Raw genomic sequence first — 19,210 nt, forward strand, 5'->3', positions numbered from 1 at the left:
AGTGTGCAATGGTCCTACTAGAACCCATTAAGCCTGACTGGTTTGTAAAAGGCAGTTTGTTGCACACCATTTTTTGACTTACCAGTGTTTACGGCGCACTCTGGTGCAACCTTGAAGTTCACTGTAGGCAAAAATTTGTACATACAATACACAAGTGCACCACATGCTACAGGTACATTGTAGATGTTCAGGTGCATGCACATGTGCCCCAAGCTGTACTGTTGGAGCAGGGGAGAGACAAAAATTGTTTGTGTACCCCTTGTAAAGTTTAACTCTCATAATTATAACGACTAACAGAGTGAAGCATGTGAAATAATCAACAAAATGCACGTAGATAGACACTACGCATGGGAGAAACTAATTAGTGCCCTACATAAAATAATATACTAATTACTGTGAACGAGGCATACGAACATAGAGCTGTAATAATATATTTAAATACAAGTGTGTATTTGTGCTTAAATTAGAAAAAGTCTTTAGCTGCAGACGAAAATTACATTTGGTAAGTAAAATGACGCTACATGTTTGCTTTTTGCTAGGTAACAACTGTGAGAAGGTGGCCTGATATGCAGTGCTCACTATTCTAGTGAACACTATGTATCAGTCCAGCAACCCTTATTGATGATTGGTTGTAAGTCAACCTTATAGACCAGCTATCCTAGTAGCGTGGATACGAGCAGTCTAAGGCTAAAGACTCGAGAGCGCGTGTTAAGCCAGCTGTTATACCACACATATACCCCTTGAACACCAAGTGAAAGGACACCACACAAGTGTTATGAAAATAAACAGTGTATTTATTAAAATCACAACAGCCCTGTACTCTTTATGAGGACAGGGTACTAAGCACAACACAAAACTCTTACAAAAATACTTAAGTTAGCACAGTATATACAAATGCCCGAGGGCACGGAAAACCATATACTCTGAAAGTGGAATGCGAAATTACTAGCAGGTAAGTACAGTACTAATAGGCTTTGGAATCGCTAGGACTTGACTATAGAATCGTTAGATTACTTCTAGGAGACTCAGGGAACTCGGGTGCAGAGTGTGCACTCTCACGCGTGATGCGGAACAAAGTCTATGGTAGCTAGATTTCACAAAGTTAGTGTTCTCGGGCGAACCCGACCTGGTAGGAGGAAAACGAAAGTGGATTCTGACCCTTGGATAGTGAGGCTATGCTGGGGCACCGAAATGTCGAAGTTACCTAGCCCAGGGGCTGCAGCTGCATAGGTCTCAAAAGACGTCGGGAATCCTCGTAGACGGACCAGGAGCCTGGAAGGAAGATGCTGGCAGGCGACCAGTGAAGAGAGTTCGAAGTGATCCAAGCCTGGATCTTGAAGATAGATGACACCTGAAAGCAGAGGGGACCAAGTTTGTGACTACTAGCCAGTAGTCAGGTGGCACCAGGAGGGCACCGGATGGTAGTCACCTCGACTAGGTGAGTGGGTGACGCTGTGCTCTGCAGATCTCACGGACCAGGAGGTGTTGTCGGCGACCAGGATGGAGGAGCGAGCTGTCCCACGATGGATGAAGCTGTTGGCGTCGCTGGACCCAGGATTGGGCAACAAAGCCTTGGCAAATTCAAGCCCACGCGGTGGACTCAAAATGGCGTCTGGAGTGGACCAGGAGGGTCCGGGGTGCTTCTCTTGTGGAAGGAAGCAAGGGCCAGTCTGGAGCAACCAGACCAGCAGCAGTGATGTCGTCGGGCGTCGTTAAGAAGGCCACCAGCCAGCGGGCTAGTAGCCAAACAACGCGGTGAGCAGCAAAAAGCAGAAGGACCCCACGCAGATCGTGGAGATGCTGGGAGGCTGGGCTTCGGTGCTGGAGCTGCTCAGGGTCGGGGCTTCTCGGACCCCAAAGCACTCACCAGAGGGATACTCGGCGGGCTTGTTGTGAAGAAGTCGTGCAGTCTTGGCGATAGTCGGTCCCTCGAGGTCTCGTCGCACTCACGGTTCTCAGCTTGGCTGTAGAGGTGAGTAGAGGTCAGAGGTGCCAGGGAAGTCTGGTCTCGTCGTGCTGGGTCATCGGATTCCTGAGGAAGGACTTGCAGCAGACTGCAGTGTTCTTGATGGTGCCTGCGGATGCAGGGCGACTACTCCTTAGCCACAAGGGAGAATCTTGAAGAAGAAATCTTGATGTCCTTTCGCAGAAAGTCGTGTCTTGATTCCAAAGATGATCTAATCTGAACAGGGGGCCCGCTCCCATCTTTATACTAAGAAAAGGGGCTGACCCGGTGACTAGGTCCTGCCTATGGGTGGGACTAGGAGGGGGGTGGTTACACCCCTCTCCCATGCCGGACTTTCCCCAGGCCAGGGGCTGGTGTGCCCCTGGAACTGGTCCTGACCGGCCTATGCGTAGTGAGCACCGGGGTGCCACTCAGCAGTCACCTTCCTGTAAAGCCCTGCCTACCCAGGATACACAAAACCCTGTCTGGGACGGTGCTAGCACCGCCCTCGACAGGAAACCCTTTGTCCAGGCTCCCCTCGCTGGAAGGACTCCCAGCTGCAGGGGGTCAGACTCGTGTCTGTGGTGGCAGCATCCATTTTGTGGAGCTGAGGCTTCGTTTAACTTTAACCGGGGTTCACAGTTACATACATGTCGTGTCCCTCTAGAAGGGTGGAATGCTAACCCCGTCGCCAGAATTGGCGAGGGGTTAGTATTCCAATTCGTATGACACCTTACTCGACATGTTTTGATAAAGCAATACCAAAGATAGCATTTAACCGCGAGGATTATAATGCACTTAAGAGTATATGGTATGCGTTATCATGGAACAGCTATTAGGACTTGGTTCCGCAAGCAGCAGACAGGCTCAGCTCATGCCAGAGCACCATCTCACACGATTCCAAGCACTCTGCCTTCAGGATTGTCGAGGCCTGCCATAGGAGTGACTGATAGGAATCTGTGTGTCCATTTTTAGGGTTAGATATAGGTATACTATATCTACAGCAAAGGGTGATTACACGACTTTGCCCCAGCTGTCATGCAGCCAGTTGTGCCAAATTTAGGAGGCCAGCCAGGGGTGGCATAATACATGCTTCAGCCCCTGGTAGGCCCTGGGTACACCTATGCCCTGAGTTACAGGGTCTGATAAGGTGGCCCAGTACCAATTGGAAATGTACCTAAGGTACATGGAATCCATTTTAGAGAGAGAGAGCAGTAGGCCTGTGGTCCTGATTGGCAGGGTCCCAGGTCGACTATGTCAAAAACCAGCTAAAACACAGGGCAAAAAGTTGGGGGCAACCATAGTCAGGAGGTACCTTCCTACAACAACTAACTGGGATATTAGAATGGTGGGAGGTAAACAGAAGGGCTTTAATTCTTCATCTATTTTCTTTCGTATTTACTTTTGCATTAGTTCCCATCGAAGCCTGTGCGGCTTGACCGGGGAAAAGGGCTGTTTACGAAATCATTGGCAGTACTTCATTAAAAGATGGCCTCGATTCATGCACGTTAAAAATTAACGTGTGAATAGATTGGCCTGTGTTCAGAGTGAGAGAGATCAAGGTCAGGGTGGCCTAGCACGAGAATACGTGCCAAAGGATGTTTGCATCTAAAATCGTGAGAAAGGAAGCGTGTTAAACAATTATAACAAAAAAGTGTTACAAAAAGAGATTGACAAGTAAAAGTTGAGACGTATGCCATGGTAAGAAAATTAAAGATGACATTGCTAAAACGCAAACGGGTTCGAACAAGGAATGCCTGAGGTGACCATCACCACACCTCTAATGGACCAATCAGAAAGAACTGTGGACCCTAAAAGATTCAATTTAAAGTTAGTTAGTCAGAGAAAAAGGGTATAAAAGGGCTTGCGTGAAAGTGAGAGAAGGTCATTGCTCCACAAATTTTATTTTGCACCACGACATGCTGTCTGTTTGGACAATTTTATGGTGCTAGAGACTTTGAAATATTTTTGGACTTTAACTTTGATGGAGCAGAGAAGATGATCGATTGCAGAATTTTTATTTTAGAAGGGAGTGTAGGAGAGTAGGGTCTGCAATCCTATGATCACCCCAGATTTTTGCTTTTTGCTTCACTGGGTTACGACTTCCCTGGCTGTGGGCCTGCTAATCAGACCCACAGCCTAGCTGTTCTCTCACTAAATTGACACGTGTACCTTAGGTGCATTTACCAATTGGTAATAGGCCACCTTATCAGTCCCTGTACCCAGGGCATAGGTGTACCCAGGGCCTACCAGGGGCTGCAGCATGTATTATGCCACCCCTGGCTGGCCATCTAAATCTGACACAACTGGCTGCACGACAGCTGGGGCAAGTTGGTGTAATCACCCTTTGCTTTAGATATAGTATACCTGTATCTAACCCTAAAATGGACACATGTATTCCTATCAGTCACTCCTATGGCAGGCCTTAACAATCCTGAAGGCAGCGTGCTTGGAATCATGTGAGATGGTGCTCTGGCATGAGCTGAGCCCGTTTGCAGCTTGCGGAACCAAGTCCTAATAGCTGTTCCATGATAACGCATACCATATACTCTTAAGTGCATTATAATCCTCGCGGTTATTTGCCAACTTTGGTATCGCTTTATAAAAACATGTTGAGTAAGGTGTCATACGAATTGGAATACTAACCCCTCGCCAATTCTGGCGACGGGGTTAGCATTCCACCCTTCTAGAGGGACACGACATGTATGTAACTGTGAACCCCGGTTGAAGTTAACTCGAGCCTCAGCATCACAAAATGGATGCTGCCACCACAGACACAAGTCTGACCTCCTGCTGCTGGGAGTCCTTCCAGCGAGGAGAGCTTGGACAAAGGGTTTCCTGTCAGGGGGGGTGCTAGCACCATCCCAGACAGGGTTTTGTGTATCCTAGGTAGGCAGGGCTGAATAGGAAGGTGACTGCAAGTGGCACCCCGGTGCTCACTGTGCATATGCCGGCTTGAACCAGTTCCAGGGGCACACCAGCCCCTGAGCTGGGGAAAGTCGGGAGAGGGGTGTAACCACCCCCCTTCCTGGTCCCACCCATGGGCAGGACCTAGTCGCGTACCAGCCCCTTTCTTTAGAATAAAGGTAGGAGCGGGGACAGAAAAGGGGGTGGTGATGAACAAATTAGATCATCTTTGAATCCTGAAACTACTTTCTACGAAAGGAACTCAAGACTTCTTCTCAAGATTTCTCCCTTGTGACTAAGGAGTAGTCACCCTGCATCAGCAGGCACCAACTAAGTAACCTGCGGTTTGCTGCACGTCCTTCCTCCGGAACCAGACCGACCAGCACGACGAGACCCGGATTCCCTGGCACCTCTGACCTCTACCTGCATCATCAGCCACGCTGAGATTCGTGGGTGTGACAAGACCTCGAGGGACCGGCCATCTTCAGAACTGCACTACGCTTATCCAGCACAACCGCCGAGGGATCCTCGAGTGAGTGCTTTGGGGTTTGAGAAGCCCTAACCCTGAGCAGCTCCAGCACCGAAGCCCAGCCCCCCAGCATCCACAAGATCTGCGTGGGGCCCTTCTGCTCTTTGCTGCTCACCGCGTTGTCCGGCCACTTGCCTGCTGGCTTGTAGCCCTCCTGACGACGAACTACGACACTTCCATCGCTGGTCTGGTTGCTCCAGACTGGCCCTTGCTCCCCTCCAACAGAGGAGCACCCCGGACCCTCCTGGTCCACTCCAGACGCCATTTTGAGTCCACCGCGTGGGCTTGCATTTGCCAAGAGTTGTTGCCCCAATCCTGGGTCCAGCATCACCGACAGCAGATACCTTCGTGGGACAGCTCGCACCTCCATCCTGGTCGCCGACAACGCCTCCTGGTCCGAGAGACTGCAGAGCCCAGCGTTGCCCACTCACCTGGTCGAGGTGACTTCATCCGGTGCCATCCTGGTGCCCATCTAATCACTGGCTAGTGATTCAGAATTCGGTCCCCTCTGCTTACAGGTCGTCTCCATCATCGATCCAGGCTTGGATCACATCAAACATCTTCACTGGTCGCCTGCCAGCAACTTCTTCTTTCAGGCTCCTGGTTCGTCAACGAAGAATCCCGACGACACTTGAACCCTATGCAGCCGCAGCCCCTGGGCTAGGTAAATCGAGTACCACGGTGCTCCAGCGAAGATCCACTCTCTAAGTGTCTAGATCCACTTTCGTTTTTGACCTACCTAGTCGGGTTCGCCCGAGAACACTAACTTTGCATTTGCTAGCATCCATAGACTCTGTCCCGCATTACGCGTGAGAGTTTCCACTCTGCACACGGCGCTCCTGGGCCTCCTGCTTCTAATCTAAGGGTTCAGCATTGTAGGCCTAGCGATTCTAAAGTCTCTGAGAATAGTTACTTACCTGCTAGCAATTCGCATTCCACTTCCATAGTATATGGTTTTTCGTGCCCCTCGGGCATTTGTGTAATTGTGCGACTTTCAGTATTTCTTTAAGAGTTTTGTATTGTGCTTAGCGCCCTGTCCTCATAAAGAGTCCAGGGTTGTTGTGTTATAAATAAATATCCTTTATTTTCATAACAACTTGTGTGGTGTCCTTTCACTTGGTGTTCAAGGGGTATATGTGATGGTATAACAGCTGGCTTAACACGCCCTCTAGAGTTTAGCCTAAAGACTGCTCTTGTCCATGCTACTAGGAAAGCTGGTTTATAAGGTTGACTACAACCAATCAATAAGGGTCGTTTGGACTGATACATAGTGATTACTAGAATAGTGATCACTGCATATCAGGCCAACTTCTCACAGGGAGGCATTGAGGAGAATAAAGAGACAGTTTGGGAACCTATGCGACTCTGACATTCACTAATGACAGATGGGTAATATGTTTTTCTTTATTTTCATTTCTTTAACCTGTACTAAATAGAAATGTTTTAAGTTTGCTTGTGTAAATAAAATGCAAAATGTTCCTTTCTTAAATGAAGTAGATACAATATTTTAATTCAAAACTCGAGTCTACTTAATATTTTATTTTAGACCATTATCATGACAAAATAAAAGAATTGTTTAAGGTTATGTGATTACTGTGATTGAGCTGGTCTTAATCGCCATCAACTGACTTCTACTAGTTGGTTAATCGACCAAATAGCGGAGTACCTTGATGTATTATGTTTTCCTATAAATAGGTTAGCACAATATCGAAAATACTGAAATGTATATAATGTATAAAGTATAGAATATAGGTACCCCGCTAAATCCAGCAGCTCGCCTTCTTTTCACTGATTCTGGAGTAGTGTGGTGTGTGCTATGGGCCCCACCGATGAGTAGAAGTAAGTGGAGAAGTGTGGCTCACGGTGTAGAGCAGGCAGACCCGGAAGCTGAGGTCAGACCCGGGACCAGGGTTCAATTCCTGACGCGGCAGGGTCTTGAGCTCAAATGTCCACGGACTCGATAATTCTCGCTTCGGTGCCTGCTCTAATCATGGGTTCTCACTCTGCAACTCTGGGCATTAAGCTTGCTTAATCTCCACAACGGCCCCCTGCGGCGGGATGCCTGGCTTTCACCTTGGGGATGCCCTGTAGGGGCTATCTCACAGGGAAAAGCCAGGACGGGTTCCCAAGGCAAGCGCCGGGAAACCTCCGGGTAGCTGTGCGCTCAATAAATGCAATAATAATAATAATAATAATAATAAGTTGCTCCTGGGTTAAGTGGGATGAGTATTGAGGATTGTTGGATAGCTCCCCTGGATCAGTACCTTCTGTGGAATACATTTGAGCAGACTACGCTCTAAACTACATTAACAAATACATTATCTGAATACAAATTTCTGCTATCCACCATGCCACATCATTTCAGAATTTCACTACACAAATCCACTCCACACAATTGCACGACTAACATTCCAATTCAACCCACATATTTCTACTCCACACCACATACATCTACTCTACTACAAATTAAAATACATTGGCAAAAGACATTTTCATTTACAACGCCAATAGCTCTAACTTTTGTAAATGCCAGACCTATTGACATTACCAATGCTCGTCATTACTTACCTCCATCGAGGCTCCTCGAGATACGTTTGCTAGAGGTGCGCTCAAAATAGGGAGCAGGCCTGTCTATCATGGTACTAGCCTGCTGCGTCTCTGCCTGAGTGCGGCCACTGTAGCGGAACTTGGAACCCAAAGTTAGGAACTTGGCTTTCGGAGGTTTATCAGGTGACTTGAGCCTGTGGCAATGACAGACACGAGCGAAGAGGTAAAATGGTGCAATATAAGCAAGCAGATCATTATTCAGACTATCAGTAACAAGATACATAACAGTGACATCTTCAACTTGGTAGCGCACCTTCAGAAGAGTAATTGCTTTTCCACTCTTGTGCATAATACCATGATTAAAGCTTTTATTACAGTCAAATCAAATGATTTGATTCTTCGCTCAGAATCAGGTGTCTCTTCCAATGTCTTCTTGCCCGAAAGGCATAGAAAACATACAGTGACAAAGTCAACAGGAATGCACACTCGAGCCAAGTGCCCTTCATTTTGTGGAAGGCTAGGGTTCTAAAGTCGTTCTTCCTTGAAGGTTCTTGTTTTCAGGATGCCTTCCATGCGAAAAGTTTTTCTATTTACACGGGAAGGTCATAAATAAGTGACCCTTCCAGCGACTGTGACACGAAAATAACCCAGCAGACTATAGCCACATAGAACAGTCCCATACTAGAGCAAAGAAAGGTTTCATAAGTATTCACCTTTTTTAACATAAATTCCTTTAAAGTTGCAAAATGTTTACAAACTGTAATAATAAATAAAAATGCATTATAAAGTTACATTTTAAAATAATTAAATTAACGTCCCATTACTTTCCTTCTGCAACTGTATCAATAAAATAAGTATACAAAACAGTGATGGACAGAATGCTTGAATTAATCTCAGCCACTGGTAATCAATAGGGCCGCATTTCAATCCATGGTTATTTTAAACACCATGTCACCTCAGTTTTTGCACTCAACTATATGCAAATCAGTCTGGACCCTACTCCAATAGGAACAGTCCAGCCAGAACTGCCAAGGCAGGTCCTCCCTGAACCAGAACACAAGCAACCCAGGACTGGTGTCTCCCTAATTTAAAGCTCACCATCCAGATACAGCTTTGTTCCATGGACAGTTTGCACAGGACCCTATTCTGGATATACACTTCCCACTTAGAGCAACATGATAAGTATACAAAACAGTGGTGGATAGATTGCTTGAATTAATCTCAGCCACTGGGTAATCACACAGGGCCAAATTTCAATCCAACGTTATTTTTGCACACCATGCCACATCAGTTTGGACCCAGCTATATGCAAATCAGTCTGGATCTAGGAAGAAACAAGTCCTGGGTTGCTTGTGTTCTAATTCAGGAAGAACCTGCCTTGGCAGTTCGGGCTTGACTGTTTAAATTGTAATTAACATGTATTACGTAGTTTCTAAAAACAAGTATTACATGACAACTATTTTATCAAATTATACCCACTCACATGCGTTATAATGCAATATTTGAGATAGAACTGAGAGCAAATTGCATGACTGCCGTTATTAGGAGAACACATGTCGGGGAGGTGTTCTACTGATACATTTCAGCATCACTTCTGCTTTCCAACCAGCATATTTCCAGTTCAGAAAAAGCAAGAACACAGGATGTGTAAAAAGATTTCCGAGGAGTAGCAAGTTATCATTATTAGGAGTACATAGGCAGCTTGCTCAACATATCTATTTACTTTTCTCCCTGGACACGGTATGTAGAGCAAAGAAACAAAACATTATCAAAGGGTCTCAATGAACCTTCATCGTTTTTGGGCTTCTAAAATTCTTTGATCTTATTAGTCTATCACAATGTCGTTATTGGCTCAAAGGGCCCACTAACTGATCATATAAGTTCTTGATTTTTCGATTATGCCTTCGTCAAACAATGTTTATCAACTCAGTTTTAAGGTAGGTATTTAGAAGCAATAAGTGCTGAATTTTTGAGGCAACAATATCAGCTAATAATAGGTAATGGTAGCTGGAACAACCTTAAAATTTCAGTCAAAAATAAAAGTACAAATCGGAAATTGAGGAATACTTTTGATGCATTAATTCCGAGTGTAAGAAAAAAAGCTAATCTTTAAAAAAAACAATAGGCATGCTCACAAACTCTACGCTATGAGTCAGCAAAAAGAAGAAAAATAGAAGAAAAAAATTAAAGGAGGTAAAATTGCTGCATACATTTGGTCTAAGAAGCAACTATATATTTGTAATAACTAGACCTATATATTTGATGCATTAACATATTGCATTTGTTAAGGCTTACAGCAAAACCTAAGAATTAGCAATTGAGGAAAATTTAACCTACTGCATTTCTTCCTGCTAAAGACCCAACTTCTAAAACATGTCTGTCCTTCATGCAATACAAGTGTACTGATGCTGGACAATCCTGATGATTTGTGAACGCATCAGAAACCACTGTAGTGATGAATAACAGTGCCATCCCGTAAATGTTACATTTTTAAATGTTGCCTTTAGATCCAGATGATTTTACAATTGCAGCTCCTAATCAACTGAATACACAAACAACACTGGATGGCTCCTTATAAATGGTAATTTTATTAGTAGGGTCCAAGTTAGCAATTTTCATTACATGTTGGTATCACATATATTACATCTGAGTGGCCAATAAATAGAAAACTTGAGCAAAGGGGGTTAAAGCTGAGAGCGAAAATATAATTGAATTAACAAGCCTGTGGACATATTAAAATAGACCCTGCTACTAAAATTTAGAAGTGTTCATAGCAACTGTAAAAATTAATCTCAAGCCATCATGACCAGCATCCCATCTCGCTAGTTGATAAGCTCACCAATCAGTGGTGACTGCACACCCAGTTAGGACACAATCAGAATGCAAAAAAAGAAAGATCAAAGCAGCAGGTGCCTACAATCTACATCCAGAATCCAGAATGCACAATTGCATGAATATATCTACAAATGCGTACATACACCTTACTTAGGCTAAACATTACTTGATTTTAGAGAGGAATATAGAGCCCATGGTCGTGGACAACAGGAGCAGATTGATGAGGGGAGTTTATTGAATAGTTAGGAGCACATTTACAGAGGAATTTCATGGCATTAGGCAAAAGATCGAACAGACGTTGACAATCATCCTATCACCCTATTCCCGACTGCATCGAAGAGAATAACCAAGTCTTTTTGTGCCCTTCCAAAACTTCAACAAAGATGAACCAAAGAAAGGCAAGGTGTTCTAAGGTTTTGCAGCAACGACTGAGAAGTAACGACCATCCATCCATCCATCCTCGCTGTCCTTGAGGCTGGAATCTGTGCCAAATTCGCTGATCTAAGAGTTTTACCAGGGACTTGCCAGTTAAAAGTTGGCTCAGAGCTGCACATGCTGCAATAAGATCATTAAACTCAATCCAGTTTTAGGCGTGAGTTTTACAGCACAGTTGTCAAACAGACCTATCGCTTACAATAAGTAGAGTAGGCTTTGGGTCCACCCCTTTCAACAACAAGCTTTCTTACACCAGACTCTTTCAGCCACTCCCTTGAGAGTTTGTCAATTGAAATGTGGTTCAGCCCAGTGGAGTAGTCATCTGTCCCCAGATGCTATTGGCTACATCATTCCATCCCCACTGCAGGGCTTGCATTGAACTACAAGAAGTACTATTTTACAATTATACTCCCTTCTCTCTCCACTCCTACTGGCTCCCCCTTTTGTTTCTCACTCTAATGTGCTAAAATGTTTGCTTTAGCACATTAAACCCATACCTATTAACTTTACCAAATACTTGCTCTTTATAGAAACTAATGCATGGAGTTAAGAGCATAAGAGATGTGGTCTCATTTATTTTGTCACAGCAGTGGTTGAGGTAAGGCACTTTGAACCCTAAGGAAGACGTACTTACTTTGTTTAGCCGAAACAAAAAAAAACATGGGAGGAGATGGCAAATGTGACATTACATGAAGTGATGGGAGTTTTGTCAGAAATGTTAATCCAGCAATTGCAGTATCCCTCAGGCACCAGCAGGCAAAATGGGCAAAAACAGAGCAGAAAATGTGTTTTTGAAAGTGTCTAGATCTCCGAATTGCCACACAGGGTCAAACTCGACCCTCACCATTTCAACTAGACATTAAACCAAACTGAAAAGAATTGTTCTCCTCTGATGCCAATGTTACATTGGTTTAAATGATCAAATATACAACGAACTGGAATCAAACACGATTTCTTTAACCCCTTGGCCGCGGCGGTAATTACGCAGCGGCGCTGGGGGGGGGGAGGAACCACTCCGTCACGAGCCACGGGCGCGCTGTGCTTGTGACGGAGCGGTTCCGTCACAGCCCCGCCCGCTCAACGAAATGGCCGCGTAGGCGGGGCGGCCACACCATGACGGAACCACTCCGTCACCAGCACAGCGCGTCCCTGGCTCGTGACGGAGTGGTTGCGTCACAAGCACAGAAGGGGTTGAACAAGTTATTTCACCATATCAAATTTATTAGAGAGGACTAAAAACATAAGCTGGTTCTCTCTCTATCTGACATTAATGCTGTGAGACTGAGTTGCGGTAAATAACTTTGTTCTACAACAATAAACAAAGAAGCATTGTTAAATGCATTCTGTTTCGCCTATGGAATTAATAATGTTTTTTTGTGTGGCAAGCACATGAACCAATGAAAAGCAAGGGCCTTTTAAAATGTATATTAAATACAATAGATTTCACAAACACAGCACAAGCTCTGCGCAGGCGAAACCTAAAATCAGGGATGACCTAACATGCAGCAGTGCAATTACTTTAGCATTCTAAGATGTCATTGTGTGTCCTGACAAGCAGGCTTGTCATAAATTTACAACACATTTGTAAGCATAATTTACATGATTGATCTTTTGTTTGGTTCTTGGGGCCAAGGTGGACTATTGACTCAGCTTCTCATATGAATTGGTGGCTTGCTGACCTCTTAGTGAGTGCAACTTGTGGACCTTGCTGTCACAGCTATGACAAACAAGACTAAAAAGAGGAGGACACTGCTGATCACACTTAGATTTTTAGCTGAATTGGCAGGTGGGAGGTTCCTCAAACTCACTTGCCCACGAATCAGGAGACCAAACTTATGGGAGATTTCCAATCCCCCCTTCATTTTGCCTCCATTCAGTTAAAGGCAGTTATGCCTGACCCGGTCACGCCTGACATGCACTTCCGAAAGTTTGTTTTTATAATTTCAAAGTTGTTGGGAGATTGACACCAAAATATAGTGTTAAGACCCCACACTACACAAAAGTTGACCCAGTGCACGCCCCTCTGGCAAGGCACCTGGCTCAGAGAGGTTAGTTGGCTACAGGACTTTAAATCCTGGGACCTTATAGGAATCTCACAGTTGGGTGATGTGTGGGCAGGCAGCCCAAAGCGCTCCTTCAAGGACCTCCAAACCCGGTACTCCCTGCACCAGTCACAATTTTACAAATACCTACAGCTGCGCCATGCCCTCCACGTACACTTCACGGAGGACACGCGGATCCCTGAACACAGCCCGCCTGAGGAGCAGATTATGCTGGGGGGACCTGGGGAAGGGGGGCATCTACCGCATCTACCAGACACTGGTCAATAACACCCCGACCATGCTAGAACGACTACGAAATCAATGGGAAGAGTGGGTGGGCACACTGGAAGAGGAAGACTGGCGCAACACTCTAATGGCCCCCAGGACTGTCACCACTTCAGCCAGGCTCCGTATGGTTCAGCTATACTATTTGCATGCAACCTACCTGACCCCGTCACGCCTTCACCGGGCATGTTTTTGCCAGACCCTGCACTAGGTGCGGCCATGAACCAGCTGATTTCTTCCATATGGTATGGGCGTGCCCCCGTCTGACACGGTTCTGGGGGGAACATTGAGGAAGAACTCACAGAAATATTGGGACGGGAAGTTCCTCACAATCCACAACACGTACTCCTAGGTATTACAGATGGGCTGGATGGGTCCAGAAACGAAAAACTGTTCCTTACTATGGCAATGGTTGGGGCCAAGAGAGACATAGCTGCTTCTTCGAAATGCCCTGATCCCCCGAGCCTCGGGCGCTGTCGGAACGGGGGTGACTGGTGTGACGCACAAGAGAAAACCATGTATGAGGCACGCGGTTGTCCTAAAAAGTACCGACATAGTTGGGGGGTATGGTATAGACATGCAGGGAATGTCCAAGTGCATGTTACCTTGTAGCCTTCTGGCTCCATACTGTGGGAAAGTCGAACAGTTGAATATGCTCCTGTATTTTCTTGGTATCGTGATGATTGGCTGTTATCTTTTGTCAAATCAATAAAAATGTGTTATCAAAAAAAAAGAAACCATACTAAATTTAAAGGTTCATAACAGGGATGCCAATGGACATGAATAAGTGTTTTATAGTGTAGGGATTAATGATCAGCTCTCAGGGACACAACATTGCAAGAAAAAAAAGAGTGGATTGATAAGATAGCAAGGAACCTACCTGCACTCCATCTCAAAGAAATCAAGGTATCCATAACAATGCTTCTTGCATATAACAACATCCAGAAGTCATAATAAGACACTGTATAATAACATGCCAAATGTCAACAATACATAAAAGGACTTGCCTGCCACCCAGGCCCAGAATCCTTCTCAAGTCCTCAGTTACAACAAGTACCAGAGATTCTGTGCTATTTTCTGGTCTATACCCTGAAGATTAAGGTTCGAATAGAGTTGTCTTCCATGTATCCTGACAGTTGAGAATGAACAATTCTTTCAATAATTTTGATGGAAACAAGGTAAAATTGGCATACACAATCATAAAATTCCATTGTCTAAAACTGGGTTACTTTATTACATTTAAACATTTCTAACTTTAGATTGGTTGCAGATAAAAATGTGCTGTTTACACTCAAATGTAAAGCCATTCAAAATCCTTTTCAAGGGTGAAGTCAGCAGGTCAGCTGGGCATTTTTAGGGAGGCCTCTGAAAAATATGTCCCTGTAGCTCACACAGGAGGTCAGCAAACTGACCCTTGACATCCCTATTATTAACCTAGGATGAAGGCGAGCAGGTCCAATCTTCCTTCTTAGACAACAAGGCAGACCTCTGGCAGCAGGGCAGTCCTTCTGTAACTTACACAGGTCCAGGAGTGTTTTAAACAGTGGCTCTGTGAGTCCAGTTTTTTATACCTGGTGCCAGCCTTTGTATGGAAAAAGGAACAATTGATGGACAGAATGTAGAACAATGTCATACATTCACCCAGTACAGAGATCTGGGCCTAAATACATCGTATTTTTGCTCACCATGCCATTCTAGTTTGGACCCAGCCTAATGCAAATCAGTCTTGACCATGCGCCCAGTGGGAAAATTACAGCCCAAACTGCCAAGGCAAGTCCTCCCTGGACCGGAAACAAGCATCCTAGGACCAGTTTCGGGGTTTCACCCATCATCAGCCAGAATAGCTTGACTCCAGTGGCATGGCTCACTGTGCCACTGAATTCAAGCTATCCTGGCTGATGAGGGGTGAAAACTCAAAACTGGTCCTAGGATGCTTGTTTCCGGTCCAGGGAGGATGTGGCTTGGCAGTTCAGGCTGGACTGTTCCCATGAGGCACAGGGTCAACCAACTAAACTGGGGTGGCATGGTGAGCAAAAGAATGATGATTTAACACAGATCTTTTGACTGGGGGTTAATGTTTTGATTTGTTGTGTATTCTGTCCATCAATTGTGTGTCTTTACCCTTTGTATGGGGGCACTCCCTCTCCTACCACACATCTGGTTCTGAAACGTTGTTCTCCCTCCCCTGTCTAGTCTCCAAACATCTGGGGATGACTGAAGACCGGGCAGGCCTGGAGTCATGTTTTGTTGTGTAGGAGGCAAAGCCCTTTGGAGTTAAGTGGGGCTGGGTGAAGGCCCTTCCTAGTCATCCTATCAGGATTGCCCATCCTTTCTGTACCCAAGCCCCCTTTTGCGTCACTGTCTGGAAGGAATACAGAAACCTCAACAGCCGAGGCATTCACAGTCATGTGACACTAACAGACGGCACAAATGGCTGGGAGAAAAAAATGCCAACCCTCTAAAAGTAATCATACAAAACAATATTTCTTGAGGAATTATTTAGATCAAAAAAGTATTTCCGTAATCAATATTGGTCCACAGTGTGAATCCGAATAATCAATCGTTCAAGATATAAACAACAGTCATGGGTGTGTTATGAATACAAATGTATTCTTTTACTTCATTAATGTATCATTTGAATTAAACATGTAATCATCAACACTGTATACAAGCAGTATTCACATTTCATTAATCACACTACTGGTACCTCCACATAATCCCAACATCTATTTCGGTTGCTTATATAAAGAGATAAGTGGAAGTCCAGTCACTCCTCTTAACGCAAATAGTGTGAACATCATTAATAATCCCAGCTATACGAACCATAAATTATTAACATCCGTGGGATATAGCAAGAAAAACCAAAATTAATATTAATGACATTTGAGGTTAGAAAGGATGCTGTGTCGACGTTTTTGTCTTCGGTGGCCAATTTGGTCCGTGAGACCATCTTCGGGACTCAGCGTTGTTAAGCGAATCATTCTTATAAATACCGGCATAAACAGACTAATCAATACATCCATTGACACTCAACATCACCTGCGTACAACAAAACAAACAATGGTGTCAACACTCCAGTGTTAACTAGCCAAACTATCAAAATTACAAAGATTACAAAAATAACCAAACCACAAGAATTGTTCCATGAAACCTGCTGTGAAACGTGCCCTGAAGAAACATATCATATCACCCCGAATGCAGATACCGCAAGTGTGAACAACTCAAGTCAACAGAACCTCTCAAACATTGAAACCTGGTGGCAAAAGGGCTCTAAAGAAACCTATCATGTCACCCCAAGTGCAGACACCTTAAGTGGGAACAGCCTTTCAACCAATCATTAACCGTCATTAGAACATACCTTGCTCCTTAAGCATCAATTCCAAGTAACCAACTTAAGTCCGAGTATTACTGTGGAAATAAAATCCACATTTAAGCTTATTACTACAGACTTACTACAGAAAATAAAAACAGTGAAAGGCACATGCAAGGGCATATCGTCTTACCAGATAACAACTGAACTTGAATCATCTCCTCGAAAATTACAACCCAAAACCATTAGTCCTCAACTAGTAATGACACAAACAAATTGAGCAAATAAGTAATCAACCAACAGGTATACTTACTCGTATTCCGAAAAGACGGGCCGACTGAAATGTCTGATCAAGGTGGGATATACAATTAATACACGCCGACTCAAACATCTTGGTCATGTAATTGACACGGTAACACGCCACAACTTAATATGAACTTCTGCGCTAGAAACACGGAGCCTAAATCACATGGGAAGTCAGGCTCAAAACTAAGGCCATCTTGGAGTAACTGCTCCAGTGTAACGGTAAACCGTCAGAAGCCTACATTCAGTCTTTCACTAGTACTGAGATATCGGTGTCAAACCTAAATGACTTCAAATAAGTACCCCATAAACCAATGTAATTGTGGCCATGACATGTAGAGTATTACAACTCTCGTAGTACTGCATTGTATCTCTATATTTACACCATGATTCAAACCAACAGTGGCCATCTTAAAAAATAAGTCACATTAAAACGGAGCATCCATCCATCCTGCTGGCAATATTCGAAAATCGATGGAACACTGAAAGAAATATACACAGCTACCCTGCCTGATGGTATAGTGTAATATAAATGCAACTGAAATTTCTTGAAGCACAGCTACTAAAAATGGCATCCATCTTCTAATAGGTAACGGAGCTAAGCAATCAACGTTAATCGATCTGCTCATTAAAAGATCGATGTACAAAGAGGACTGATAAGCTATCGGGATGCTCTGATTCTGGCATGTTACTATCAAGAAATCACTCCACTAACTCTAAAAAAAAAAAAAACAATCAAACAATTATATCTTTCATAGCCAGCATGTGATTAAACCTAACAATCAACATATTAAGCATGTAACTTAAACTAAGACGTTGCATCTCCCAATGAGTATAAATATAGCAGAGTGTATGTATGAGCAAGATCAAATATGGACTCAATCTACATAAAAAAATCAATATAAAAATCCACATATAGGGAACATTAAATAGTGGCCAATGTCTACTGTTCCACAGATTGGTTAAGACCTTTTTTACAGTTTTAGCTAGCCAAATCAACCTGTTTTCTCTCATTGTAAGCAGGCGATCTATAACATGTCTGCATTTCGAGCATTTAACCAATTAAATAAACTCTAAGAGTGGCATTTTTAGAATTGTAACTTCAAATCTGACTTCATCCTTGAAAAAGAATTTGAATGGCTATTCACTTGAGTGTACATGTAATAAAGTAACCCAGTTTTAGTCAATGGAATGTTATGATTGTGTATGCCAATTTTACCTTGTGTCCGTTAAATTTATGGAAAGAACTGTTCATTATCAACTGTCAGGATACATGGAAGATAACTTTTTTCGATCCTTAATCTTCAGGTAATATACCAGAAAATAGTACAGAATCTTAGGTACTTGCTGTAACTGAAGACTTGAGAAGAACCTGGGTGGCAGGACCGCCTAAGTCCTTTTATTTATTGTTGACATTAAGCATGTTATTATACAGTGTCTTACTATGACTTCTGAATTTTGTTAAATGCAAAAAGCATTGTTATGTATACCTGGATTTGACTTGACCTTAAACTTGAGGTGCCTTAGCCCTACTGGCCTCTCCTGGAGTGATCCCCTTATCCCAAAGTGGTACCTCCTCAGGACCTAAACCCTTGGGTGCCATCAGAGTGCTCCTCCTAAAGAGAAGGTGAAAATAAATAGTTTAGTTTGAGCTCCTCATGACCGTGCATGGACTCGCTTGCACCGATGACTCTGGTGCCCTTGACAATTTCTAACGTAAAGTTCCAGTGACACCGGCTTTTAGCGCCAACAGCGACTGCCAGCGATGACTAGCAATGTGAGACCCACACTTGTAGCTACAGCAACGGCCCGCGACGGCCCCCAACACAATGCTACCGTAACAACCATCCACAACACCGGATTGGCTCTTCATGCTTAAGCGACAGCCGTCTGCGATGCCTTGACTGAAATTCGCGCTACAACAATGACCTCCCACACAAATCTGGTCCCTGTATCTGGCCCGTGCTCTACCACAGTCAAACTACTGGTGACTTTCGCCCTGTCTAGCATGAACATATGACCACAAGTGGAGCTTTGTGCTTTTAGGAGCTATTGTTCACTAAAAAATTTTA

The 19,210-nt window shown here is 44.1% G+C and overlaps 1 protein-coding gene across 15 annotated transcripts in view; it reads right to left on the reverse strand.

Moving 5' to 3' along the window:
* Positions 1-19,210, reverse strand: part of LOC147708315 (protein 4.1-like) — a 1,681,744-nt gene that overhangs the window by 456,802 nt on the left and 1,205,732 nt on the right. For all 15 annotated transcript variants that reach the window (XM_086927035.1, XM_086927031.1, XM_086927029.1 and 12 more), the window contains one exon: positions 7,950-8,122. In XM_086927035.1, the coding sequence (XP_086783161.1) occupies positions 7,950-8,122 (173 nt within the window). The remainder of the gene's footprint in view (positions 1-7,949; positions 8,123-19,210) is intronic.

This window comes from Lissotriton vulgaris, chromosome 6 (assembly GCF_964263255.1).
Source record: "Lissotriton vulgaris chromosome 6, aLisVul1.2, whole genome shotgun sequence".
Taxonomy (NCBI): Eukaryota; Metazoa; Chordata; class Amphibia; order Caudata; family Salamandridae; genus Lissotriton; species Lissotriton vulgaris.